Genomic DNA, 27,732 nt, shown 5'->3' with positions numbered 1-27,732 from the left:
GATTCCCATGGCATGTTGATCATGTTTAATAAAAAGCTTCCTGAGAAGCAAATACATGTTAAAAGGAATCTAAATAAAGATAAGGAACTTACATTAAAGAAGTCTACAGCCCTCTTAGGATTCTAATATAAAAGGCTTTGATTCATTTTTTTATATTCTAAAAATAAGTTGTCTAACTCTGCCTGTCATTTCATATGATCTATAGGCAGGAGCAGTTATTTCTTACATTATTATAATCTAGAATACTTATTTTTCAAAGCAAATGTTAAAAGATGTATTTCTTCTTTGAGGAGAGTTGTTGTCTTTTTTATGAGCTTCACTGTACTGTTTGTATAGTTTATGGCGCACTGATGTTGCACCACACCAGTGTAACCAAGTTAAAAAAAAAAATTAATCAAAGATCACAGCGGATACATGTATGATGTATCACACACAAATAAAAAACGCAAGGTAACGCAAGGCAGTAACGTACATACAGTAAGAGATAGTCTGCTAAAAAAAATTATAAAACATTGAAAGCAATAAAAATTAATAGATAAAATAAATAGAAATAAATAAAATGGGAAAGAAAAAATTTAATAAAAAAAGGGTCATCTTCAGAAATTCTAAATAACTTATAATGAAACCATAATTTTTATTAAACAACAGAGCAGTTTTAGCTGCTTTATTGTTAGCTGATAAACAAAGAGAGTCATAAAATAACTGCAAATCAACACACAAAAAGCCTAAAATTGGGCTTAGAATCAGTGACTTTACATTTATGGAGATGAAACTGGCCACATAGAGTTAGCAGTTTTAATCTGTCATCCATCTCTTTACCCGGAGTCCCAAATCAAAAACACTACAATAGTAAAAAATAAAAAGTTTTTTATAAGCAGAGAAAATAAGCCAGGCTATACTTCTTTCCAGAACTCCTTTGCATAATCACATTCAAAAAACAAATGTGGTATTGTTTCAAGATTATAGTTACAGAATGTGCACTGTGAAGAGATGTCTAACTTAAGAAAGAAGAGAGTTATATGGATAGTAATTATGTAGATTTTTAAAGTGAAGCTCTTTCCACCTGTTAGGTAGCAGAAACTTATTAATGCCAGTCCACATATTAATAGTAGAAAGAGAAGGATAATTTAATTTCCATTTTAAAAAGCTTTTGGGTGACAGCTGATTTTCCTAATGAGGAATCTTCTAATTAAAAAATTGTTACATTTGACATTGGAAAGCCCCAATCCTCCAATGGATAATTTGGGCATTTCACAGACTGATACTCTGTAACTACAGTATGACCTAACCATATGCAAAAGTTTAGGTGAAATAGAATTAACAACCCAGTCATAAACTTTAGGTGAGGATTGGAATCCACTCCAAAAATGTCAGTAAATTCAGTATAGGAATATAAGCTGCCATCCTTCTTTAACAAACCCAAAACAAAAATTACACATTTGTCAACCCAATTCTTAATAAAGATAGATTTTTTTCCAATGCAGCACATTCTGATTGTTCTATATACAACCCTATATACAACAAATCAGAAACAGTTGGGACATTTTGTAAAATGCATTAAAATCAAGAATCTGTGATTTGTTCATTCTTTTAAAACTTTTTTTAACTGACAAAAGTACAAAGAAAAGTTTTCCAATGTTTTCACTGACCAACATAATTGTATTTTGTAAATATGAACAAATTTTGATTTTGATGGCTGCAACACACCCCAAAAAAGTTGGGACAGAGACAAAATAAAAGTGAAATGATTGTCCAAATTAGATTATCCAACTAATTTGAAACAGTCCACAATGAGCAGGTGAATTGGTAATAGTTGAGGGTATTATGTTTGGGTGTAAAAGTGCTTCTCAGTCTTTTTAAGCAAAGATGGGTCATGGCTCATCACTTTGTGCCAAATATCATGAGAGAATTGTCAAACAAGTTAAAAAATCACATTTCTCAATGCAAGATTGCAAAGAATTTATGTCTTTCATCGTCTTCCATACATAATTGTCACAAGATTCAGGGAATCCAGAGAAATCTCAGTCTATGTATGGCAAGGCAGTAGACCTCTGTTGAATGTGCGTGACCTTTGAGCCCTCAGATGGCATTGCACAAGATACTATCATGCTAATCTGTTAAATACAGCCACATTTGCTCAGGAGTAATTTGGAAAACCATTTTCACTGAACACAGTCTGACTCTGCATCAAGAAATGCCACTTGAATCTCTACGCAAGGAGAAAGCTGTACATTAGTTCTATGTGGAGATGCCGGCGAGTTCTCTGGGCCTGAGCTCATCTCAGATGGTCTAGAAGACAGGGGAATGTCTGCTGTGGTCAGATGAGTCCATGTTTCAGCTTTTTTTTTTGGAAAAAAATGGACACAGAGTTCTCAGTCCCAAAGACGAAATGGACTAACCAGACTTTCACCAGCGACAGGTGCAAAAGCAAACATCTGTGCTGATATTGAGGCGCATCATTGCAGACGGTATGGGTAACTTGAATTATTGTGAAGGTACCATTTACATGGAGGCATGTATTTGGATTGTACAGAGACATAAACTGCCATCAAGATGACATCTTTCCTGGGAAGCAAGACAATGCCAGGCCTCATTCTGCACGTGCTACAACTGAGTGGTTTCTAGACACTCTGCACCATAGAAGGGATGTGCCTGCTTGTTTACTGCAGTCCAAATATGTCTCTTATGGAAAATGTATGTCCCATCATGAAAAGGAGAATCAGGCAATGATGACCACAGACTGTTGAGCGGCTGTCTTGTATCAGACAAGATTGGGCATATATTCCACTAGCAAAACTCCAACAATTAGTATTCTCAACTCCCAAATGATTAAAAAGTGTAATTAAAAGGAAAGGTGAAGTGACACAGTGGTAAACATGCCTCTGTCCCAACTTTTTTGGGGTGTGTTGCAGCCATCAAAATCAAAATGTGTTCATATTTACAAAATACAATTATGTTGGTCAGTGAAAACATTGGAAAACTTTTCTTTGTACTTTTGTCAGCTAAAAAAAGTTTAAATAGAATTAACAAATCACCGATTCTTGATTTTAATGCATTTTACAAAATGTCCCAACTTTTTCTGATTTGGGGTTGTAATACTATGAGGGGGAAAATTGTGGCAAAAGGCAAGCTTACAGGCCTCCAAGACTTGCTTATGAAAATTAGCAACCTTGACCGAAAGTTTGTTGCATTTAAAATCGCAAGACGATAAAAGATAACCCCCTCCCCCAACCCCCCCCCCCCCCCCTCCCCCTCCAAAGTATTTCTCATCAGAGTCTTCCTTTTAAGTGTAACCAAGGTAACAATAGGCCTTAGTGAAGCACTTTTCATGATTGCTCTTTAATTTAAATAGGCAGTAGAACCATGCAAAGGAATATGATTAAATCGTTTTTTTCTCATCTCAATTTTTTTTTTTTTTTTTTTTTTTAAGTTCAATCAGAATTGCAGAATTACCAAGGTCATGGATTCCATTGTCAGGGAATGTATGAAATGCTAAAATGCTAAATTGCTAAAAATGCTAAGAAGAGCAAATTTGAATTGATTAAAAACGTAAAATATAAATGATTATCTCTTTATAAATATTGATGACATCTCTTTCGAATGTCTTTTGATACAGTATGTTTCCCTCTGATGTTCACAAGGTGTCTGCGTGCGCGCGCTTGTACGAGTGGAGACACCATGTGCGCATTGTCTGGTATGATGAGGATGCTGAAGCCCACGAGGACCTTCCATGGACGAACAACTACTGTAAGGTTGATGTTACTGTATTTCAGCACATTCTGATCGTCGATCAGAATGAAACGCGAATGATGAACGCCATGGTGGAGTTGGAACCTGTTGTTTGGAACTTTACGATCGAATTAGACAACGGCACGCGCGCTAATGAGACAGCAGCAGGATATCCAGCCGATGACTATTATAATATTGTTCACGTCACGGAAACCAAAATCCTTCCTGCATTTATTGGATTTCTGTGCTCCACCGGGCTTGTTGGAAATGTTCTGGTTTTGGTCACTATTTTAAGGTGGGTTTACAGGTTGATAGGGAAGCCTTACTATTTTGCTTCTATTTTTAATTAAGTTATTTTGCATTTGTTTATATTTTAAATACATTTACTTCATGGCATGTTAAATATGTTTTTGCCTATGGAATAGGCTACATAACCCCTTCCCTGAAATTCTGCAGGCATAATTTCACAATAACCTTGGATGGTGTATAGCCTATGGTTTTCTCCTTCTACATGAATGCCCGTGTAAAGGTAGTTAGAAAATAAAATTTCCTTACGGAATAAAAAGTAATGTGATTATAATTTATACTAAAGCATATTTATGAAGGCTTAAGAATTTAGAGGTTTTTAAAAAATCATTATTGAAAGGATGTAGCCTAATTGGATTTGATAATTTTATAATTTTATAACTTTAATAATTGGATATAGCTTTATTAAAATAAGCACTAAATGGGAATTTGCCACTTTATCCTACATTTAACATCTGGATCATTTTTCATGCAATTAATTTTATATGGCAAGAATAGATCATTTCATTTGAGTCATTTCATTTTCATAATATCTGATTAAAGAAATGTTACATTTAGTTTGCCACAGTTCTTTTACATTAGATCAATGAAATTGTTTCAATGATTTAATTCGCAAAAAAACATAATCTTTATGTACTTATACCATGGTCTGCCTGAATACTCGATTCTGATTTGCTAGAGGAATTCCTCAGATAATTTTCACTGTTTTTGTATGGATTCTCTCAGGACTTTGCCATGACCCATCCTCAGACTCCTCTCACTCACTGGAGGTTATATAACCCTGTTTATTTCTGCTTGCAACTTGTCATGTTTCCCTAACATTTCCTGGTTGTTTCTTTGGCAGTTTCTCACCAAGGGATCACAACAAGTTCTTTCTTGTATATTTTTGTAGGTCAGCCAAAAAGACAGTACCAGATGTATATATGGGAAACTTGGCTGTGGCCGACCTGGTCCACGTGACGGTCATGCCGTTCCTCATTCACCAGTGGGCTCGTGGGGGACACTGGGTGTTCGGCAGCACCCTCTGCACGATCATCACCTCTCTTGATAACTGCAACCAGGTGGCGTGTGCTGCAGTCATGACTGCTATGAGTCTTGACAGGTACGTGATCAGTGAAATAATGTTTGAAAGGAAATATTATTATTTACAGATAACTAGCTTTATTAAAATTAACATTACGTGTTTTTATTTATCAAATATAACAATGCACAATTGTTCCTCTACTACACATTTTACTTTGGATTTTTTTTTTTATCCTAATCAGAATGCTTTTATTGTCTCAATTGCATTGATGCACGTGAAGCCAAAAGTGCATTCATAGACCCTGGGCTGTACTGGGACACAAATTCAGGCATCTCTCACTCTTCCAGGCCATCCCTATCACCCACAACAACACATTTTAAACAACGGACAACTCTATTTTTTTGAATGGCCATCACATACAAAAAAAGGTCTAACTCCTTAGGCTGGGGCGATGCTAAATAATCAAAGGTTTTGATTAAGCTTCTCCATTGGGAATAGCATACAGTTTTTGAACTATGGCTGGTCGTACAGTAATGTTTTTATGTAGCACATACGTGCATTAGTGTTTCATTTAGAGCTGCTATACTGTAACATCACCACTAGATGCCACTCTTAACAAAATTATAGAGCAGGCCAGGCAAGTAAAATCTTAACAGGTGTTGTGCCGAATTTCGACCCCCTGCCAAATTATTACCCCCCTCGTTGAAGTCAGTACCTGATTGCCTAATCCTAACCCCACCCATAATCCTAACCCCTCCCCCACAACTAATCCTAAACCTACCAATGCTAGGGGGGTAGTAATTTGGCGGGGGTCAAAATTCGGCACAACACCGGTATTCATTTGTGTCGCACATTTGAGAACAATTGTTTGACCTAAAGCGAAATATCAACATGAACAATTGACAACAGTAAATTATAACCTGAGATGCATTAGTAATTTCAATCAGTCGCAAAAAACAAAACAAAACAAAAAACATCAGAGCAGCCTCAAACTGTTTCAAAATGATTAAAAATAGGACTTTAAGTTGTTGACTGTTTATAAACTGTCTATGTTTAAAAACTATATGATGATATGCAGTATAATAAAGGTCTTGCCTAATTTTGTGCTTTTCTTGCTCAAGGATGTTCTCTTGTTATATGAACTTTTTTTATTATTAAAACCCTCATTTATTATTTTATTCATTTATTCATTCATTTATTGAAACCCACTCAGAATTATAACGTGTAATTTTGAGGAAGAACTTACTAGACCAGTAGATCCTCATTTCCCGCAATGCAGCATCTTCAGTATAGACTCTTTTTCCTTTTTTGTTTTAAAGAGGTTTATTTCGGGGTTTGAGAAAATAATATAGATTATTTAATTAAAGCCAAAGCACATCTCGGCACAAGATAATTTAACACCAAGCTCATTCCCAGCTGCTTTTTCTTTCAGCAACAAGATTGTCTGTCCTTAACTATAAATTACAGGTCGTGTCTTCACCAGCAGAGTAGCTAATGGTGAAAGGGAAACATTTAAAATTTTTGCCTCTCATAAATGTCAGCCAACTGATTAAATGATAAAATGACACATTTTCATAGTGTCAACATCTTTATTATTTATTCATTTATGTGCTCCAGATACCTGGCCCTTGTTCATCCTTTTCGCCTGTTGAGTCTCAGGACCAGATCCAGGACGATCCGTATTAACCTGTTTGTGTGGGTGGCCTCCTTCATCATGGTTCTGCCAGCCTGGGCTCATGCCAAAGTGATCCGCTTCAGAGATGGGCTGGAGAGCTGTACCCTTAATCTGGTCTCTCATAAAGAGTTGCTCTGGTAAATGCTTCTACTTGTGTACTTGTGTATAGCCTTCTGCACAGGTCTGAGTATTCCCTCTCTCATAACCCTTTATTTTTATTGTCATAGTTCTGCTTTGACTTCTGAATTTTGTTCTTCTGTCACTCTATTGTCGTAAAATCTTCTATTGAAAAGTGCTAAGGGACAAATGCACCGATAAATATGGGTTCTTCAACATATTTGTTCTTCAACAAAGAATTTATTTTCCAGAAATACATATCCACAGTATTCCTGCGCCCCATGACGCTTTGCGCGAATTATGGGTGTAACGTGTTAAGCTGTAAACAATCAGTGAAAGACTAGCTCTGGACGCAATAATATATTTTTAAACCGTGTACGATGACATTACATTATTCTACTTACCCTTCAACCATTGAACATTAAAAGGACATTTTCAAAGTGTAAAAGCGTAAACAAGGTACTTTCAACAGACCATGAATAATCTATGAAAAAGTATCTTTCCACAGCAAAATCGGCGGTAATCTGTATTATGTAACATACGTTGCCTTAATAATAAAAAAAATGCTTTACTTCAGCATTGCGTGATACTATTTTAAAGTGATTTCAGTCATTTTGACAGATAATAAATTGTAAATTTACCTGTGAAACCAAACCTGGAAAGAGACGTGCAGGATTTGGGGAGTATTCCAGTGAATTGGTATAGGCTACATCGTAAATTAAATCGGGAGAACAGACCACAAATGTGCAGTATATGTTGACCTTTATCATACTATTACAGCGAAATTCAAAAGTAAAAAAGAAAATAATCATGAGGAAAAGAATGCAGAGCTCTTACTATAGATATTCTTGTTATAACATGTCACGTTAAAATACCAAGTGTTACGTTATTCTGATGTTATTCTTAGATAAAACATGAAAGAAAACTGATAGCTCATTAAGTCAAACTGACGGATCAGCTTTATTTGTAGGGCAACCTTATGATTTGAAATGATTGGTTTCAGTCTTTTTGAATGGGAGTTACCCAAACCGGAAGTGCCACCCATAATTCAAAACGCAGTAAGCTCGTCAGGAATAAGGTGGATATATATATATATATATATATACAGGTCATTCTCAAAAAATTAGCATATTGTGATAAAAGTTCATTATTTTACATAATGTAATGATAAAAATTAAACTTTCATATATTTTAGATTCATTGCACCCCAACTGAAATATTTCAGGTCTTTTATTGTTTTAATACTGATGATTTTGGCATACAGCTCATGAAAACCCAAAATTCCTATCTCAAAAAATTAGCATATCATGAAAAGGTTCTCTAAACGAGCTATTAACCTAATCATCTGAATCAACTAATTAACTCTAAACACCTGCAAAAGATTCCTGAGGCTTTTAAAAACTCCCAGCCTGTTTCATTACTCAAAACCGCAATCATGGGTAAGACTGCCGACCTGACTGCTGTCCAGAAGGCCATCATTGACACCCTCAAGCAAGAGGGTAAGACACAGAAAGAAATTTCTGAACAAATAGGCTGTTCCCAGAGTGCTGTATCAAGGCACCTCAGTGGGAAGTCTGTGGGAAGGAAAAAGTGTGGCAAAAAACGCTGCACAACGAGAAGAGGTGACCGGACCCTGAGGAAGATTGTGGAGAAGGACCGATTCCAGACCTTGGGGGACCTGCGGAAGCAGTGGACTGAGTCTGGAGTAGAAACATCCAGAGCCACCGTGCACAGGCGTGTTCAGGAAATGGGCTACAGGTGCCGCATTCCCCAGGTCAAGCCACTTTTGAACCAGAAACAGCGGCAGAAGCGCCTGACCTGTGCTACAGAGAAGCAGCACTGGACTGTTGCTCAGTGGTCCAAAGTACTTTTTTCGGGAGAAAAATGTTTTCATGTAATTCGGAAATCAAGGTGCCAGAGTCTGGAGGAAGACTGGGGAGAAGGAAATGCCAAAATGCCTGAAGTCCAGTGTCAAGTACCCACAGTCAGTGATGGTCTGGGGTGCCATGTCAGCTGCTGGTGTTGGTCCACTGTGTTTTATCAAGGGCAGGGTCAATGCAGCTAGCTATCAGGAGATTTTGGAGCACTTCATGCTTCCATCTGCTGAAAAGCTTTATGGGGATGAAGATTTAATTTTTCAGCACGACCTGGCACCTGCTCGCAGTGCCAAAACCAATGGTAAATGGTTTACTGACCATGGTATAACTGTGCTCAATTGGCCTGCCAACTCTTCTGACCTGAATCCCATAGAGAATCTGTGGGATAATGTGAAGAGAAAGTTGAGAGACGCAAGACCCAACACTCTGGATGAGCTTAAGGCCGCTATCGAAGCATCCTGGGCCTCCATAACACCTCAGCAGTGCCACAGGCTGATTGCCTCCATGCCACGCCGCATTGAAGCAGTCATTTCTGCAAAAGGATTCCCGACCAAGTATTGAGTGCATAACTGAACACAATTATTTGAAGGTTGACTTTTTTTGTATTAAAAACACTTATTTTATTGGTCGGATGAAATATGCAATTTTTTTAGATAGAAATTTTGGGTTTTCATGAGCTGTATGCCAAAATCATCAGTATTAAAACAATAAAAGACCTGAAATATTTCAGTTGGTGTGCAATGAATCGAAAATATATGAAAGTTTAATTTTTATCATTACATTATGGAAAATAATTAACTTTATCACAATATGCTATTTTTTTGAGAAGGACCTGTATATATATATTTTGGAAGTTATTTTCTGTTATCTGCTGTGAAAGCTGTCATTCAACATAATGGCACATAGGTTCATAGACACTCAAAAGCAACACAAAACCCTTTCTGTCTTTTCAGTCAGTATATTTTCCACAACCAGAAATTTGCGTTTGCAGAAGGTGGATGCTCAGAGGAATCCATCCGTCTTGTTTAATTAAACTAAGTGAATTAAACTAAGAGAGGTGTATAAAGGCTTTATAGCTTTTCTCAAACGACTGACATCATGTGTCCTCATATATCTACAGGTACACACTCTACCAGACTGTGAGCTCCTTCTTCCTTCCATTACCTCTGATTCTCATCTGCTACATACTGATTCTCTGCTACTCCTGGAGAATGTATCGCAAGAACAAAAAGGCTCACAGGTGAATTTAAATTCATTACAGCCAGTGTGTGATATCAAACTGTCGAATTTACAAATGTAATTGCTTTTGAAGCCATTCAGTGGCTGTTCTAACTAGGTCTACACTGATTCCATTCATTAATATTTAATTCGCCATCCATAAAGAGAATATCTTCTGCAAATATGAGTTCCTTTTTCTTGTGTGAGGTTGTCAGATGTAGCAGGTTGTCCCCTTTGAGAATTATCCTGCTCATGGAAATGTTTTCATTTTAGATTGACAGCACATACTGATTTTATGGCTAAACCATTATTTATACTGTAAGAATTTTCTATTAAAAATATCCTAGGTTCAATACAATGTTTTCTTTAAAAAAATAATAATAATAACCAAGCTAACAGGGAACGTTCCCATAACTTTCACTAACGTTATGTAAATGTTCTGTTAATGTTAGTACAAAAGGTTCCTGAAATAATGTTTCTAAAAACAAAGTTTTTAGAACGTCCTAGTGATGTTATTTGTTCTTGACTGATGTTCTCATAATGTTGAGTGAAAACATTCTTATAACAACGTTTATTAAACATCCTTGTGATGCGATTGAAAACATTCATAGAACTAAGTTTTTAGAACGTCCTTGTGATGCTTTTTGTTCTTGACTGATGTTCTCATAATGTTGAGTAAAAACGTTCTTATAACAACGTTCATGGAACGTCCTTGATGTTCTCATAATGTTGAGTAAAAATGTTCTTATAACAACGTTCATGGAACGTCCTTGATGTTCTCATAATGTTGAGTGAAAACGTTCTTATAACAACGTTCATGGAACGTCCTTGTGATGTTCTCTTAACGTTGAGTGAAAACGCTCTTAGAACAAAGTTTTTAGAACGTCCTTGTGATGTTATTTGTTCTTGACTGATGTTCTTATAATGTTGAGTGAAAACGTTTTTATAACAACGTTCATAGAACGTCCTTGTGATATTCTCATAATGTTGAGCAAAAACGTTCTTAGAACAGCGTTCATGGAACATTCTTCTGATGTAATATATATTAAACTTTAGTTCTGAATGTTTCTGAACGTTCAAAAAATTTAAGTTTTTTTCTTTTTTTTATGTGAATGTTAGAGGAACATTCCATGCTATCATTTTGGAAAAGTTATGAAAACGTTATTTCCGAATGTTTTTAACATTCAAAACATCCAGTTCTACCAGAAAGACTCTGGTAGACTTAAGAGATGTAATGATGTAACAAAGCATTAATTTATAGACTGCCCAGCAAGCAATTATTTATAAAGTTCTTTGGCATAGACCCTGTCCATAGTTCATAATCCGAGGGTAGTGTATTTGCATTTCCTGCCTGAAGACGAAGGCAGGGGCACAGCCGACCCACCTGGGAGGTATGGACAGGACCGTCCTGGTTGTGGTGGGGAGGATGGAGGTAGTTGTCGCGACAGCATCTGCGAACTCAAACGTGTGTAAGTACCAATCTTTTATACAGAGAGTATAAGGACGTGATTGGATAGATGTGAAGGTAGTAAGTGACGAAGTAATTAAGTCTTCCTGGCAAAACTTTATGCTAAAGCTTTCATTTCCCTTTCAAAAACGTTCACTTCGTATTGCTATACGCTATGGGAAAACTCCTTTCCTCGAGAATGTTGAAGCCTTTATTTTAAAAAGCAGTGCAGCTGCAGAGCCAGCACAGTACAGAGCTGACTAGCTCGCTGATTGGCTGGGCAGCGGGAACTGCACGAACTTATGGCAAAGCAGCGAGGATGCGCGATCCTATCAGGATGCTTACCACCTCGCGTGCGCCTTGCGCCAGAATGGGCGTGGCTACTGACTATATAAGCGGCCCATTTCGACATAGGAATCTGATTTAATTTCCTGATTCTCCTGCTGAAGCCTATTTCCGCCGACAAGCCCGAGCTGCGGAACGAGCGACTCTAAATAGTAGTTCAGCGGACGGCGGCCTCCTGTTCGAAGCTCCTCGACTTGATGCCACCTCTTCTGATTCGCCATTCTCCTGCGGCCATCCGGCGAAAAGCCTATATATCCTTTAAACTTGCTCACCGCTGAGACACTCTGTTAAAACTCTGTGCAAATTTCAACGCCGTTGTTCCAAATGCTGCGTCCAAACTGTGATTCATGCATAGCCCCTCTTTATGACACGGATGGACACAGTGAGTATGTTTCGTGCCTGGGAGCCGGCCATGCGGAAGCTGCACTCACCAAGGGCGGCTGCTCTCACTGTGAGAGTATGCCGCTCTCTACCCTGCGCTCGCAGCTGGCCTTCTTCTCAGAGGGCGGCCCCACCCCTCGCGCACTCCCGTTTCCCGCCCTCCTCAAACTGCGGAGGAAGAAACGGCGGGGCCAGAGGATACCTGAACGAGTTGAGACAAGCGAGCCGACCCCACCCCCGCATGCCTCTCTCTCCCCACAAGAGACCCCTCATTCGGAGGAGGAAGGCGATGACAGCCTTTCTTTAGCTGCATCCAAGGGCGAGGAGTGGTCGGGCTCAGTCGTTGACCCCGCCCCCCTATCTCAGTCCAGCGGAGGCAGCGCCAGAGCGAACTTGGATGCTGAGCTCCTCTGCATCCTCAAGACGGCCGTTGAAGATCTCGGCCTCGAGTGGTCTTCTCCTGAAGAGCTTAAACCTCCGCTGGCCAAGCTGCATCGGCCCTGCACACCATGGCGGTCCTCCAGGTGTTCCAGGCAAAACTCCTCTGCTCAATGGACGAGTCTGGACCGAAACCCGAGGCCTTCAGGGACCTGTGCAGCGTCACCGATCTAGCTCTACGTGACACTAAGATCACCGCCCAGGCGATTGGCTGGAGTATGGCCAGTCTAGTTGTGTTAGAGCGGCACCTCTGGCTCAACCTGACAAAGATTAAGGATGCAGACAGGACTGCTTTCCTGGACTCTCCAATCTCCAACACTGGCTTCTTCGGTCCCACGGTAAAGGGCTTCTCTGAGCACTTCACCGAAGCACAGAAGTCTTTGCAGGCCATGCAACACTTCTTGCCAAAACGCTCCAGTTCGGCTTTGGGCCGCCCCAAGAAAACGCCATCCTCTCAGCCAGCTAGGCCCACGCCACCGGTTTCCCAGCCCCGCCCAGCGGCTGAAACCAATCGGCACCCTCAGCCAGCCAAGCGCTACCCGCTCCCGGAATGCAAGGCTCCCCGACCCAAGATTGTGTTGGAACCTGAGTCTTGGAAGCCTTCCTAGTCAGACGACAGGAAGGAAAAAAGAAGGGTTAATTCCCGCTGCGGCCAGACCACTCGGGCCAAGGCCTGGGAAACCATCCCCGATGTGTCAAAATGGGTGCTGAATATAATAAAACGAGGTTACTCGCTCCAATTCGCTCACAAACCTCCGTGCTTTCAGGCCATGGTCGAGATATCGTAAGGAGCAATGTGGCTCACGTCCTCCACACCGTAGTGTCAAAATTTATAGCAAAGGGAGCTGTCGAGATAGTTCCCCCGTTATTAAGCGAGTCAGGCTTTTACAGCCGTTACTTTCTTGTCCCGAAAAAGGATGGCGGCCTCAGGCCCATTCTAGATCTCAGACTCCTGAACAAGGCCCTCATGAGACGGCCATTCAGGATGCTAACAACCAAACAAATCCTCGCGCAAATTCGCCCAGAGGATTGGATTTTATCAGTGGATCTGAAAGATGCTTACTTTCATATCCAGATACCTCCCCATCACAGGCCATTCTTGAGATTCGCCTTCGAGAGGCAGACTTATCAGTACACAGTCCTACCATTCGGGCTGTCACTGGCACCTCGTACGTTTACGAAATGCATAGATGCAGCACTCTCCCCCTTGAAGCAGCGGGGGAAGCGCATTCTGAATTACCTCAACGATAGGCTCATTCTGTCCCAATCGAAGGCAGAGTTACAAACCCACAGATCCTGGCTCCTCAGTCATCTAGAATGCATTGGGCTCAGGATCAATTTTTCCAAGAGTGTACTGTCCCCCAGCCAGCATATAACCTTCCTGGGAACAGTTATCGACTCCAGATGAGAGCTTGGCTCACGCCAGACCGCCCTCTCTCCATCCAGCAGCTAGCTGCTTCATTCAGAGTGGGCTCTCTCAGACCCCACAGAACGTTTCAAAGGGCACTGGGCCTTATGGCCTCAGCATAATCAGTACTCCAGCTAGGTCTACTGCATTGCTTCTCTTTAAGAGCTGCTGGACCTGGGTCGTACCCATAGACAGTAACAGAAATGGACACAGCGACCCCCTTGATTTCAACAGAGAAGCGTGAAGCCCATTAGAAACACTCACTTCCTGATGGCTGAGCATACTGCACAGGCTCAAACTGAGCTTGACGACGTAGATGTTATGTGAGCAACCTGTCTGCCAGTTGTAAATCTTCTAGTAGCCGTGCGCTTTCTTAAAGGGTCCAGGAGGCTTAACCCGCCTCGACCTCCCTCTATAGCTGCCTGGGACCTGTCCACGGTCCTCAGGGCCCTTAAGGGAGCCCCGTTTAAGCCGCTTCAGCCGGCTGACTTAAAGCCTCTTTCGCTCAAGACTGCACTCCTGCTAGCCTTAGTATCGGCCAAGTGAGTGGGCAAAAATACAAGCGCTCTCTACGAATGCATGTCTCGAGTTCGGGCCCAGCGACTCCAAAGTCATCCTCAGACCAAGACATGGTTATGTACCCAAGGTGCTCTCTACTCTGTTCAGAGCCCAGGTCATTTCGATATCGGCGCTTCCCCTATTGGAAGATGATAGAGAATTAGGTCTGCTAGCTGCCCTGTTAGGGCTCTTAGAAACCATCTGGAGTGTTCTGCCCCATTCAGGTAGTCGGAACAGCTCTTTGTATGCTTCGGTGGTCTACCAGAGGGCTTCCAGTCCCGAAGCAGAGATTATCACGATGGATAGTGGACGCTATATCTCTAGCCTACGCTTCTATGGGCCTTCAATGTTCTATAGGCGTCAGTGCTCATTTCACAAGGGGTATGGCCTCTTCATGGGCTTGGTCCAGTGGTGTACCAATTGAAGACATTTGTGCGGCAGCCAGCTGGTCTTCGCCGTCCACATTTGTAAGATTTTATAATCTAGAAGTGCCGGCACTCCAGGCACGAGTTCTTTCTATTTGATAAGAGGTCTTGGCCCCTGAAGGGCCCAAACCTCTAGATATCCCTCCCCGGGCTTCAACATTGTCTGGTCCCTTTAGGGCTCTGAGTTTAGTTATACTCTAAGCCTTGGACTGCTCAGCCCTAGGCGATAGCTCAGAGCGAAGTCGTTAGCTGACAGCACGATGTTTCAAAATGGGTTCCCATAGCGTATAGCTATGCAATACGAAGTGAACGTTCTCAAAAGGGAATGTACTCGGTTACTAATGTAACCCCGGTTCCCTGAGAGTAAGAACGAGTATTGCATAGCCAGCCGTGCTATTATGCTTCATTTTCGGGTACTGTCGCTTCAGTCGATTTAACCAGATTCCAATGGCGAAATGGGCCGCTTATATAGTCAGTAGCCACGCCCATTCTGGTGCGCGAGATGACAAGCATCCTGATAGGATCGCGCGTCCTCGCTGCTTCGCCATAGGTTTGTACAGTTCCCGCAGCCCAGCCAGTCAGCGAGCTAGTCAGCTCTGTGCTGTGCTGGCTGTGCAGCTGCACTGCGTTTTAAAATGAAGGCTTCAATATTCTCGAGAAAAGGAGTTTTCCCATAGCGTATAGCTAAGCTCGTTCCCTTACTAAGTTCTGGGAAGGTTCTCTTTAGGTTATAAAATTAAACCTAAAGCTAACCTGCAGGAAATGTTCTGGGAACGTTGTCTTTATAAAGTAAAACCTAAAATGAACCTATAGAGAACGTTCTTATTTGGTTCCCAAAAAAATAGCCAAACGGGAATGTTAGCAAAACGTTCTGACAACTTATTTTTGTTAGCTGGGACCCCACCACAAGGTAAAAAAGAACACCAACTCAAACATACAACTAGACAGCACAAAAGTCAGTCAAATCTAACAAGACATGTGGAAATCAACACAACAACACAAAAATTCTGTTCTGTGTAAATGAATCGTTTCATTTGGAGTATAAAACATTGTCATTTTATATATTTGGAACGTTCAGAAAACATTCAGAAATAACGTTTTCAAAACATTTCCAAAATTATAGAATGGAATGTTCCTCTAACGTTTACATAAGCAAAGAAAAAAACGTTCTTAATACTTTAAAAAAAACGGATGTTTTGAACGTTCAGAAAACATTCAGAAATAAAGTTTAATATATATTACATCATACGTTCCATGAACGTGTCATGATCCTGTTTCTTTCTCACACTCACACATTACGCTGTTTTCCCATTTTCGCACACACCTCCTCATTATCCTTGTCTCCCCCTCAGCTGTCTCTCGTTCACGCGTCAGAGCTCTCTCCCCATCTTCACCTGAACCCTTTTCTTCTGATTAACGTTCCTATTTCTTCTCCTCTCTTTCCACCTGTCTGTGCCTGAGTATTACATTCTCTAATGTGTATTAAGAGCCATCTAACCCTTGTGTCTCCTGTCGTGTCCTAGTCCGGTCGTGTTGGGAGCTGACTTATTTAAAGAGATCACAACTGTGCCGGAGAATCGCCGCTTGCCTCTACTCTCCTTCGGGAAACGCCAGCCCGCTCCACTTCCCTGTCATACGAAGCTTTCTTCTGAGTATATCGTTTCTTCTGGGCTGACAGCTGTTTTTGTTATCCTACAAGCCAAGACTTTGTTTGAACTTTATACTGCTATTAATAGTGCCAAGTTTCCCTTTGTGAAACCTTTTCTGTTGATTATTGAACTCTCTGGCAAGCTCTCTATTAATGTGACATTATTTCTCCACATCTGCTGTCTGGTCCTCTTACCTTCATGACAGAACATTGTTATCAGCACGTTTTCACTCAACATTATGAGAACATAAGTCAAGTACAAAAAACATCACAAGGACGTTCCATGAACGTTGTTATAAAAATGTTTTCGCTCAACATTATGAGAACATCAGTCAAGAACAAATAACATCACAAGGACATTCTAAAAACATTTCTCTCAACGTTATGAGAATGTATTTTAACTATATAAACATTATAAGAATGTCAGAAGAATTGCAGGAAAGTTTTTTACTAACATTTACAGAACTTTTACATAACGTTAATGAAAGTTATGGAAACATTCCCTGGGGTTGTGTTTTTGGTTTAGAAAATGTAATCTTTGCTCTTTATGATTCTATGTTCTGACCTGTGTACTTCCATGAGACTCTTAAAAAATGTAGTGTACTACTACAGTAAAATGTGAATCTTAAAGTAAAGTCTCATCTGTTATTTTTGTAATTTAAATATTTAATGTACTCAAATAACTTTTATAGCCTACTCTGGAAAAATGTAAACACTCTGGAAAAATGTGTCAAAACAGTTGAAAATCCTGTTACTTTTGAATCCAAACCCGTGGCTGTAAAAATTCATATAAACACAAATAGAAACAGAGCAGCCAGAGTTCAAAGACATTCAGCACAGATACGTTTTTAACGTTTAAAAATCATTCAGAAATAACGTTTTAATAACATTTTCAAAATGAGTGAATGGAATGTTCCTTTAACGTTCACATTAACCAAGAAAAAAAATGTTCTTAATACATTCAAAAAAAATGTTTTCAATGTTTAAAAAATATTAAAAATAACTTAATGGGAATGTTAGCTAAATGTTCCGACAACTTATTTTTGTTAGCTGGGAATGGACGAGAGTGGACGTAAATGCAGACAGTTTTTGGTGGATTTAAAAGCAGAAACTGTAAAATTCCCTTTAAAGAGATATTAAAGGGATAGTCCACCCAAAATTGAAAATTCTGTCAGCACATAATCACCCTCATGGCATTCCAAATCTGTATGCATTTCTTTTTTTCTGCTGAACACAAAGAAGTGAATTTGAAAAATGTTGATAACCAAACAGATTTTTGTTCAAACAATTGAAGTCAATGCGAATAAAAGTCATACAGGTTTGGTATGACATGGGTGTGAGTAAATGATGACAGAATTTTTATATTCAGTGGACTACTTCTTTTAACTGTAATTACCATGTTTAGGATTTTAGATTAGAACATGTAACTACCATAAACCTGGATTTAGGGTTTGGCTAAATACTGTATGACCCAAACATGCATTCTCCGCTTTCTCTCAGGTATAACACCAGCCTACCACGGGAGCGTGTGGTCCGCCTCACTAAAATGGTCCTGGTTCTGGTAGCGGTGTTTCTGGTCAGTGTTGGGCCGTACCACATCTTGCAGCTGGTTAACCTGAGCGTACCTCGGCCCTCTTTAGTGTACCACACCTGCTACTACATGTCCGTGTGCCTGAGCTACGCCGCCAGCAGCATAAACCCCTTCATCTACATTCTCCTTAGCGGACACTTCCGCCACAGGCTGGTCTGTCGGGATATACCCAGCATACCAAGTGTGGAACGGGAGATCCAGGCCCCCCGCTCCAGTTTTTAAGCTGAATTCACACTGAAACTAAAGTAGCACTGTAAACAGGTTACGCCTTTGTTGGTTTTATGCAAAGCATGTTGGGGAAACGTTTCTATTTGTTTTCTTTTCTTAGATTTTAATTGTTGGGACTGGAGGGATTTCATATAGGAGGCATGGGGTGTTTGATATGTGCATGTATGCTTGTCTTGCGCCTTTATAGACCTATGTTGTGTATGTGCTGTTATTTATTATTTTTAGTGGTGTCTTGGCTCCCTCTCCTGTTTAGTTGTAGTAATTCACTCTTCGGCTTAAGTTGTTAAGCTCAAGTATCCATTCTTCCATTACAAAAAATGCTGGGTTGTTTCAACACATCCATCCATCCATCCATCCATCGTCCGATCCATCCATGCATCCATCCATCCATTCATCCATCCATCTATCCATCCAATCAGGCCTATTAACCTTCAAACTATCTTCAAAACTTTAAAAAATCTTTAACAAGCCAACATTCAAAGTTTGTCTTGACAAATTTCACTCTTCTACTTAAAATGAGTCATATGCTACATTTATATGTTACATTTTCCTTTTTTTATTTCTTTTTAAATGTCCTTACATTCTCATTTGAATTTGAATTCTGCAGTTGATACAGAGAAAAGATATTCTGAATTCTGCACAACCATGCCTTTGATTAAAGGGGCGGTTTGGGCATTTGCAGATTGCATTAAATTGTGGTCCAAAGTCCTCATCTCTGGAGAAAATGTAAAAAAAATATGAAAATGATAATTATAATAACTGTTTAGGGCATAAAGCATACCTCATTGTGGTCTTTTACTATATAATATGGCTCTGTTTTCAGGTTTTAACCTTGATTGTACGGTATGTGACTTTTTAAAATTTTTATATTTTTTCATCTTGTGAATAAGGCACGTGAACATGTTTTCATTCATCTTGTGTGAGTGCATTATACTGTAAAAAGTTTCTGCCTTAAATTTTTAAGTGTAATCAACAGTGTAAGTAATTTGAACTGACTTAAAAAAATGGTTGAAAATTGTGAAATTATTATTATGTATATGCTGTTGTGCAGAAATCCTTTAAGGGCATTTAGGATTCACTCAAAAAATGAATGAGGAAGGCTGTGCACTTTACATAATATATTTAGTTTACTTATAATAATTGTGTTTTTTGACTTGAAATGTTTTTTTTCTATTAAGGTCCACGTAATTATGTCTCAACTTAACAGTACAAAATCCTAACGCGTTGTCTAAACACAAACCATTTATGTTAAGTAAAAAACTCTTACATCCAGAGGGTGGCAGTATAGTGCGACGCCAACTCCCATTTTGCCCTAACTTAATTTGATTGTGTTCAATCTGCTTAAATATATGTAAAATTTAAGTTTACTTAATCCGTTTGTGTTGGATTACATGATTGATTTGTGTTGCATTAACTGAAACTGGGCGGTGCTTGTTAGTTCCCAGCATGCTTTGCATATGGATGAATTAAAATTGTTTTTTATGTTTTTTGGAAATAATGAGAAAAGAGGAAGACTTGATAGCGTGTAATTGTGTTTAATGTTTAATTACATTGGAATTATCATAACCATTTAAATTACAGTGGGTTAGCATTGTGGAGAAGAGTGGAGCATTTTGTTTGGCTGTGGACTGATTTAATTATTTTCTACTGCTTTGGTTGAAGGAACATGTAAATCTTAGCATTTAAGATGCTAATATGTGCTACTGCTAGCAAATAGCTAGCTATATTCTATCAATTCAATTATGTCTCACTAAAATAAATGAAATATTAATGGATGAATGAATATATAAAATACATGAATCATGTCAGGAAGCCTTTAAAAATTCACTTTGAGACTACTTAAACTACTACTACTGTTGACGAAATAAAATTAATTAAAGCCAACATATCATTTTTTTTTTTAGTCTTGTCTGGTGTGTAAACTGGACATCATAATGAAGTGGCTGGCAGCTCTAAAGAGTGAGGTCACTGACCAGACAGGCAGAGATGCAGGGATCCGTTTGCAGCCCAGTTCCCAGAGTGGAATCAATTCTCCAACCAGACCAGAGACAGACAGGGACCACGACTGACCTAAAGCATGCCTGGCGGCAATGGCTGGAAACTCTGTGTCTCTCACTTATACCTTCTATGGCCTAGTAAACCAGCCAGAGGCAAAATATGTGTTCAAATACTTGTCAATATTAGTGTTTCAGTGTCAACATAGCTTATTGAGACCATACATTACAATATTACTATTCAATACAATAATATAAGTCACAAACTGTTGTGCTATTGGCTTTGTCAGTGATTCCAGTGCAGCAATAGAGATTCTGCCAGGTAGCTACTTTTACCTTCTTTGTTTCTATCTCTGTTAAAGCACATTATACAAAGTCTTCGCCCTGTATTTTCTGCATCACATCATTTTTCCCTTTCTAAAACTTTGAATTATCCTCCTGGTCTCTGAGCGTGGTGACTGACTACTGCTGCTAATCTGACATTGTTTGACCTTGTTTGTGACTTGCTTCATATGGCACTGACCTTGTTACTTACACCTCAACAGTTTGGCTGCCAGTTTATGTCGTTTTTCACAACAAAGCTTTTGTTTTTACATCTGTTATTTTATTTTGACAGATCATTAATTGTATGAGTTATTAATATGTCTGGTATCACCAGTATTTTATTTTAATTTGTTAACATTTTTATTGCACAGTCAATTTTCCCTCAAGTATTTATTTGTGGCAATTACAGGTGCTGGTCATATAATTAGAATAACATCAAAAAGTTGATTTATTTCAGTAATTCCATTCAAAAAGTGAAATTTGGATATTATATTAATTTATTACACACAGACTGATATATTTCAAATGTTTATTTCATTTAATTGTGATTATTAAAACTAACAACTAATGAAAATCCCAAATTCAGTATCTCCGAAAATTAGAATATTACTTAAGACCAATACAAAAAAAGGATTTTTAGGAATGTTGGCCCACTGAAAAGTATGAACATGAAAAGTATGAGCATGTACAGCACTCAATAGTTGGGGCTCCTTTTGCCTGAATTACTGCAGCAATGCGGCGTAGCATGGAGTCGATCAGTCTGTGGCACTGCTCAGGTGTTATGAGAGCCCAGGTTGCTCTGATAGTGGCCTTCAGCTCTTCTGCATTGTTTGGTCTGGCGTATCGCATCTTCCTCTTCACAATACCCCATAGATTTTCTATAGGGTTAAGATCAGGCGAGTTTGCTGGCCAATTAAGAACAGGGATACCATGGTCCTTAAACCAGGTACTGGTAGCTTTGGCACTGTGTGCAGGTGCTAAGTCCTGTTGGAAAATGAAACATGCATCTCCATAAAGTTGGTCTGCAGCAGGAAGCATGAAGTGCTCTAAAACTTCCTGGTAGATGGCTGCATTGACCTTGGACCTCAGAAAACACAATGGACCAACACCAGCAGATGACATGGCTCCCCAAACCATCACTGACTATGGAAACTTTACACTGGATTTCAAGCAACGTGGATTCTGTGTCTCTCCTCTCTTCCTCCAGACTCTGGGACCTTGACTTCCAAAGGAAATGCAAAATTTACTTTCATCTTTAGATGCTTCTGACGCTGTGTCTTGTTCAAGACTGGCTTGACGCAAGGAATGTGACAGCTGAAACCCATGTCTTGCATACGTCTGTGCATGGTGGTTCTTGAAGCACTGACTCCAGCTGCAGTCCACTCTTTGTGAATCTCCCCCACATTTTTGAATGGGTTTTGTTTCACAATCCTCTCCAGGGTGCGGTTATCCATATTGCTTGTACACTTTTTTCTACCACATCCTTTCCTTCCCTTCGCCTCTCTATTAATGTGCTTGGACACAGAGCTCTGTGAACAGCCAGCCTCTTTAGCAATGACCTTTTGTCAGTTTTGTCAGTGGCACAGACTGGCATGGAGACTGTCTCCATGCCACGCCGCATTGCTGCAGTAATTCAGGCAAAAGGAGCCCCAACTAAGTATTGAGTCCTGTACATGCTCATACTTTTCATGTTCATACTTTTCAGTTGGCCAACATTTCTAAAAATCTTTTTTTTGTATTGGTCTTAAGTAATATTCAAATTTTCGGAGATACTGAATTTGGGATTTTCATTAGTTGTCAGTTTTAATCATCACAATTAAATGAAATAAACATTTGAAATTGATCAGTCTGTGTGTAATGAATGAATATAATATCCAAATTTCACTTTTTGAATGGAATTACTGAAATAAATCAACTTTTTGATGATATTCTAATTATATGACCAGCACCTGTATAAATTATATGATTGTTAGAAGTAGATTAGTAGAACATTTTGTATTGCAGTAGTGGAAGTGTACAGATGACAAGTGAAACACATTTCCTTTGTATGTAACTGTAAAACAGAAAATGCCATATATTTCTATAGCCTACATACACCCCCATCTCAAAAACATCAGATGGACATACAATATACCCCAAAAGTAGTTGAATTCTTAACCAGTAGAGGGCATGTGCTGACAATTTTTCCAGTTTAGAGTTTGCAGATGCTTTTTTACAAACGAGGCAAAATAGGCCTACGCAAAATTCTGTGAATCAGTTCAGCATGTTTATATATTTTGCCTCGCCTATAGTCCTAGGCCTAAGTCTAATGTATGCAAGATCAAGTCATATGTCTCTCTGTGCACATGTATGCACTTTTTTCACATTTATGCACTATTTTTGGCCTATAAACATTTAATTACAAATGACACGATTACCTGGAATACTTGATCAGAGTAAACAAAATAAATTGGGAATTAAGATAATTTAAAATAATATAAAATAACTTCATATTTTATGTTCGTGTATTTATTAAAATTTGATCGTGATATTCGCAAACGAGGTAAATACAACAAACCATGATTATTTCAAAATAGGACTTGCAGCTTCAATTTCCGGATCCTTTGGTGTTGCGTCAAGTGCCAGACTGTGTGCATATCTTTCTTAAATGCGAATATTATGTTGACACTGGCAGATTTAAAGAAATTATTCTGTAACGGTACTTAATTAGAAGAGCTTTTGACTTATGCTTGTTAATTTAAAATAATAATAATAATAACCAAGACATAATTCTTGATCATACACTTATTCAGATACATTTCCACGATTGAATTTAACACCAGTCGTTAAAGAGGTAAAACAATTTGGCACTGACAAATTCGCACTCTGACAAATGACCCCGGTTATTTCATCGTATTTATGTAAGATTAATATTCCCGGACGTGTCTGTACATTGTGAAACCTGTGAGGAGATAAGCACAGGTTTTCGCCTGTGAGGCAATGGTGCGCGCAGGTTTTCCCGACAGCCTGTTGTTTCGCGGGCGGGTACCACGCGCAGAAACCAAGCGCGAATCAAAGGCCTGACAACTTCTTTGTTAATTGGAACAGGCTTCTCGCTATGTATGCAGCGAGGGTGCTGAAAAGCCTGAGATACAAAATGACAAGTGTGAGCACGAAGTACAGTCGCGTTTAATTAATTTTTCTTTCTCCATTGGAAGCTGGAAGCCGCTCTGTGCTCGTTTAGTGATGCATTTCAAGTTGTAATTGACGAAATAACTCGCAACTGCAGTAGCCTATTTCTTCAGCTTGGCCGAGGTGCCTTTGTGTTTGTGGAATCAATGTGAGACTGCCTGTCTCACAGGTATAGAGAAAAACATAAATATGGTCAATTTGACCAAGAGATTTGAACTTATTGTTGCATTTCGGTGTATGCTTCCACACTGTAGGCCTAAAAACTGTGTGGAAGTGCCTCTGCACACAGCCTCAGCTGAAACACTGGACATCTAGCTGAGGTAAGTGACCAGTTTATTTATCTTGGGTGTCCATCCAAATTAAGAGTAGCTACTTTACCATAGTCCCTAACTCCTAAAACGGTTTTTAAGGGGCATATTTCCCACTGGGCATATTTTCATTATTTCCCACTGTAATTGATTTTTTAGGGTATTTTAACAATACTGTAAATTAACCAATAAATTGCAAATTAACACCAAATAAAAAAGTATTGTAAGTAATTGACAATATATCACAATAAACGCTGAGCAGGGGCCTAGACTATTTTTTTAAGAATCCCTTTTAGTTTTTATTTATTAATACTCTTCATATTGTCTCAAAGACACGAGAATGAACCTCATTGGTTCTCCCACATCAAGCAAACATGCTTGAGCTTCCGTTTATCATAACTGATGTGTCTGTTAATTAAGTTTTGTGTGAATTAATGTGAATAAATGCCTAAATTTAATCTGTTCATCATAAAGCCACTGTGTCTCTTCAGAAAATTTGGACTAAACCACTCAATTCATATGGATTAGTTTTACGATCTCTTAATGAACTTTTTGAAGCTCAAATTTGTAGTTGAGTAGCTGTCAATGGGGGGACAGAAATCACTCAGATTTTATTAAAAATATCTTCATTTGTGTTTTAAAGATAAACAAACGTCTTATGTTTTGGAACAACATGAGGGTGAGTAAATGATAAAATTATTTTAAATTTTGGGTGATCTAACCCTTTAAATCTTAAAGGGATAGTTTACCCAAAAATGAAAATATTGTCATCATTTACCCTCTCTCATGTTGTTACAAACCTGTATGACCTTTTATTTTTGTGGAACACAAAGGAAATACACACACAAACAGTGAGACATTTCTCAAAATATCCTTTTATGTTCCATTGAACGATGCCAGTCATACAGATTTGGAACGACATCAGGGTGAGTAAATAATGAATGATTTTGAATTTTGGGGTGAAGTATCCCTCCAAGAGATATTTTTAAGGATGATTATAAGTATTAATTATATGCCTTTTTATTTTCATATTGATTTAGTGCAAAACATATCATGAAGATATAGGGCTCCAAGCCTGTTTCTTCCTCGTAAGAACTCCTCTCAGTTTGTGTGAGGTAACCGTGATGTTTAGTGGACCAAAAATGTTTATTCGACTGAGTTATTTGACTATGCAAAAGCATGGTGCACATTGCACATTTTCCTGCTCCCACAACCTCGGCACATGCTTGTGTGACTTGTGCTGATTATACAGCCTCCACAACTCCAGATGGATCAACACATGCTGAAAATGCGACAAACTAAGACGCAGTTCTCCATCTGACCTCAATCTATCATTTCAGTTTGCCTGTATAAATGTCAGCGTGCTTCCACTCTCAGACTCAGTGAGAAAAATGTAATCATGTTGTCATCTCATAAGTCGTTTTAACAGCCCCATCAGAGTTTGTTTGCATGTTAATTGAATCAGCGTGCGTGGGCATTGTTTTAACCTGTTGTCACGTATCTTGTCGAAATGCTTTTGCCATGGGCATACTTGCCTGGTATAGTTAAGTTTAATGCCTTTTAGTCTAATGAAGTTGTTTACAGGTGGAGTGTTTTTTGGGTAAAGGCCCATTCACACCCAGGATGATAACTATAATAATAAAGACTTTTAGAATAATAAAAAAACATTCTTAATGTAAGAGAACAGCAGAGTCCACACCACAACTATAACGATAATAGCACATAGGAACAATATTGCTAGAATCATTTTCAGAACGATTGTGTTCGAGGTGACGATCAAAAAAACAATCATATTCCATCCTGCTTTAAAGAGCTTGAGCATTTAAAGCAGTAGACGACCTAACTGCAGTGTGTGCTTATAATAAATAGAACGTTTTCGTGCATTGGGGTGGATGCTAATGTAGTTATCGTTATAGTTATCTCCGTTATATTGGACTGATCTAGCTTTGTAACAGTTTAGGATGTACATGATCACAAATTAACCTTAGAAGCAGATTAAAAGACAAAGGGCGCAGAAATCACCTGTACCGAACACGAGCCGGGCCGCTTTAATGGTTTTTGAAACGATTACATGCATTCTAATAAAGGCCATTAACATGCATGTGTTAGAAACAATAGCATCCCTCATTGTTTTCTCCATTCTTCATTAAAGCTGAAATTCAGTGCAAAATGATTGACTGCCAAGTTTTGTGAACATCAAAGCTTTTTTAATATAATTTCCCCTAACCAGAAACCCCATTAAATTAACATGCATTTTTAATCTTTTGCCCAATAAGATGCTTAATGAATTGTAAGGGGCATTGACAATGATCAGGGCCTCACATTAATGTCAGAATTAGACATTTAAAATATTGTGTGTGTGTGTGTAGTCCATTTTGATTCCATCGTGCTGAGATGTGATGTGTGTGATATGAGTGAGGTCTCCAGTGCTCTTCATGCCCTGTTAATAACCTGGCCAGCTTTGATGTGGCAGTGTGGAGCGAGGTGGCTCTTTCTCTGCATCACTTGTGGCATGTAAATCTAGCCAGCATTTTATCTCCTTACCTGCTGCTCAAGGGGCAACTAGATTTGCTCTGGCTTCCTGTATATGCTCTCTGTTCTAGCGTGAGTCATAAGATGTCATCTACCCGAACTCACAAAAGAATGTTAATCTGTGTGCATTTGCTTCTCTGTTCATTTGATAATACTGCCTGTCTGTGTTTGACATTCAGTTAAACATGAATTTTAACGTTGGTAATGTTCTATTTCCCAAGGGCTTGTAGTACTGCTGGTCTAGCTTGTTTCTACGAAAGCCTGCTTCTGCCCATAAAATACTTTATTTATTTTTCGCAATTAAGAGAAATTAAGTGCAATTCTGTGTTATATAAATAAATAAAATCTTCCAATGTGACCTTTCTCATATGACTTGTATTTCTAGCAATTGTGTATTTATATCAGGCAGTGTGGTATATCTTACTTTTAATTTTGTCTTATCACTATATATTTTGCAATTGCATATTTATATCAGGCAGGGTGATGTCTCTCAATTTTTACTTTCTCGTCATTTCTACTGTTTCTTCTAATTTCGACTTTTTTTCTCTTATACATATCTTGCAGTTGTGTTTTTGTCTCACAATTTTGGCTTTGTTTCTCACAATGTGACTACATATCAGTTGCAATTTTATTTCTCTATATTTCGACTTTGTCAATGCTTTTGCGTTCTCGCGCAATTTCTTTTGCGTTCGCTCTCCAAGAGCTCAAAAGGTTCTGGGAGCAAATGCAAAGTTTCTTGGGGGAACGCAAAGTTTTTCGGGGGAACATAAAGATTTTGCGAGCAAACGCAAAGCGACTTTAAGTATTCCGTACAAATGCTTGTCCGTTCCCGTAAAGTATAAATTGTTTTGAATCGTGTTTAAATGCATGATGTAAGTTATGATGTATGCAATTGCACAATTGTTATTGGGAATTATTATTTCTACTCTAATGTGATTGAAACCTAAGTTAAGCTTTAGTTCATCACATCAGTCATTTCATTCGTTGA

The 27,732-nt window shown here is 38.9% G+C and overlaps 1 protein-coding gene and 1 long non-coding RNA gene across 2 annotated transcripts in view; both read left to right on the top strand.

Moving 5' to 3' along the window:
- Positions 1–3,675: 3,675 nt before the first annotated feature.
- mchr2a (melanin concentrating hormone receptor 2a) lies at positions 3,676–20,299 on the top strand. The gene is made up of 5 exons (XM_077205218.1): positions 3,676–4,024; positions 4,928–5,137; positions 6,677–6,871; positions 9,849–9,968; positions 18,097–20,299. The coding sequence occupies exons 1-5, from the start codon at positions 3,807–3,809 to the stop codon at positions 18,407–18,409; spliced, it is 1,056 nt and encodes a 351-aa protein (XP_077061333.1). The 5' UTR covers positions 3,676–3,806; the 3' UTR covers positions 18,410–20,299.
- A 3,232-nt stretch (positions 20,300–23,531) lies between these two features.
- Positions 23,532–27,732, top strand: part of LOC143714161 (uncharacterized) — a 50,912-nt gene continuing 46,711 nt past the window's right edge. Inside the window, exons 1-2 of the long non-coding RNA XR_013195411.1 lie at positions 23,532–24,073; positions 24,159–24,224. This is a non-coding gene — a long non-coding RNA (uncharacterized LOC143714161). The remainder of the gene's footprint in view (positions 24,074–24,158; positions 24,225–27,732) is intronic.

The sequence above is a fragment of the Siphateles boraxobius genome, unplaced genomic scaffold (genome assembly GCF_051911475.1).
Source record: "Siphateles boraxobius isolate OS27281-9 unplaced genomic scaffold, OSU_SipBor_1 12, whole genome shotgun sequence".
Taxonomy (NCBI): Eukaryota; Metazoa; Chordata; class Actinopteri; order Cypriniformes; family Leuciscidae; genus Siphateles; species Siphateles boraxobius.
This window is presented reverse-complemented; position numbering and strand designations above follow the sequence as displayed.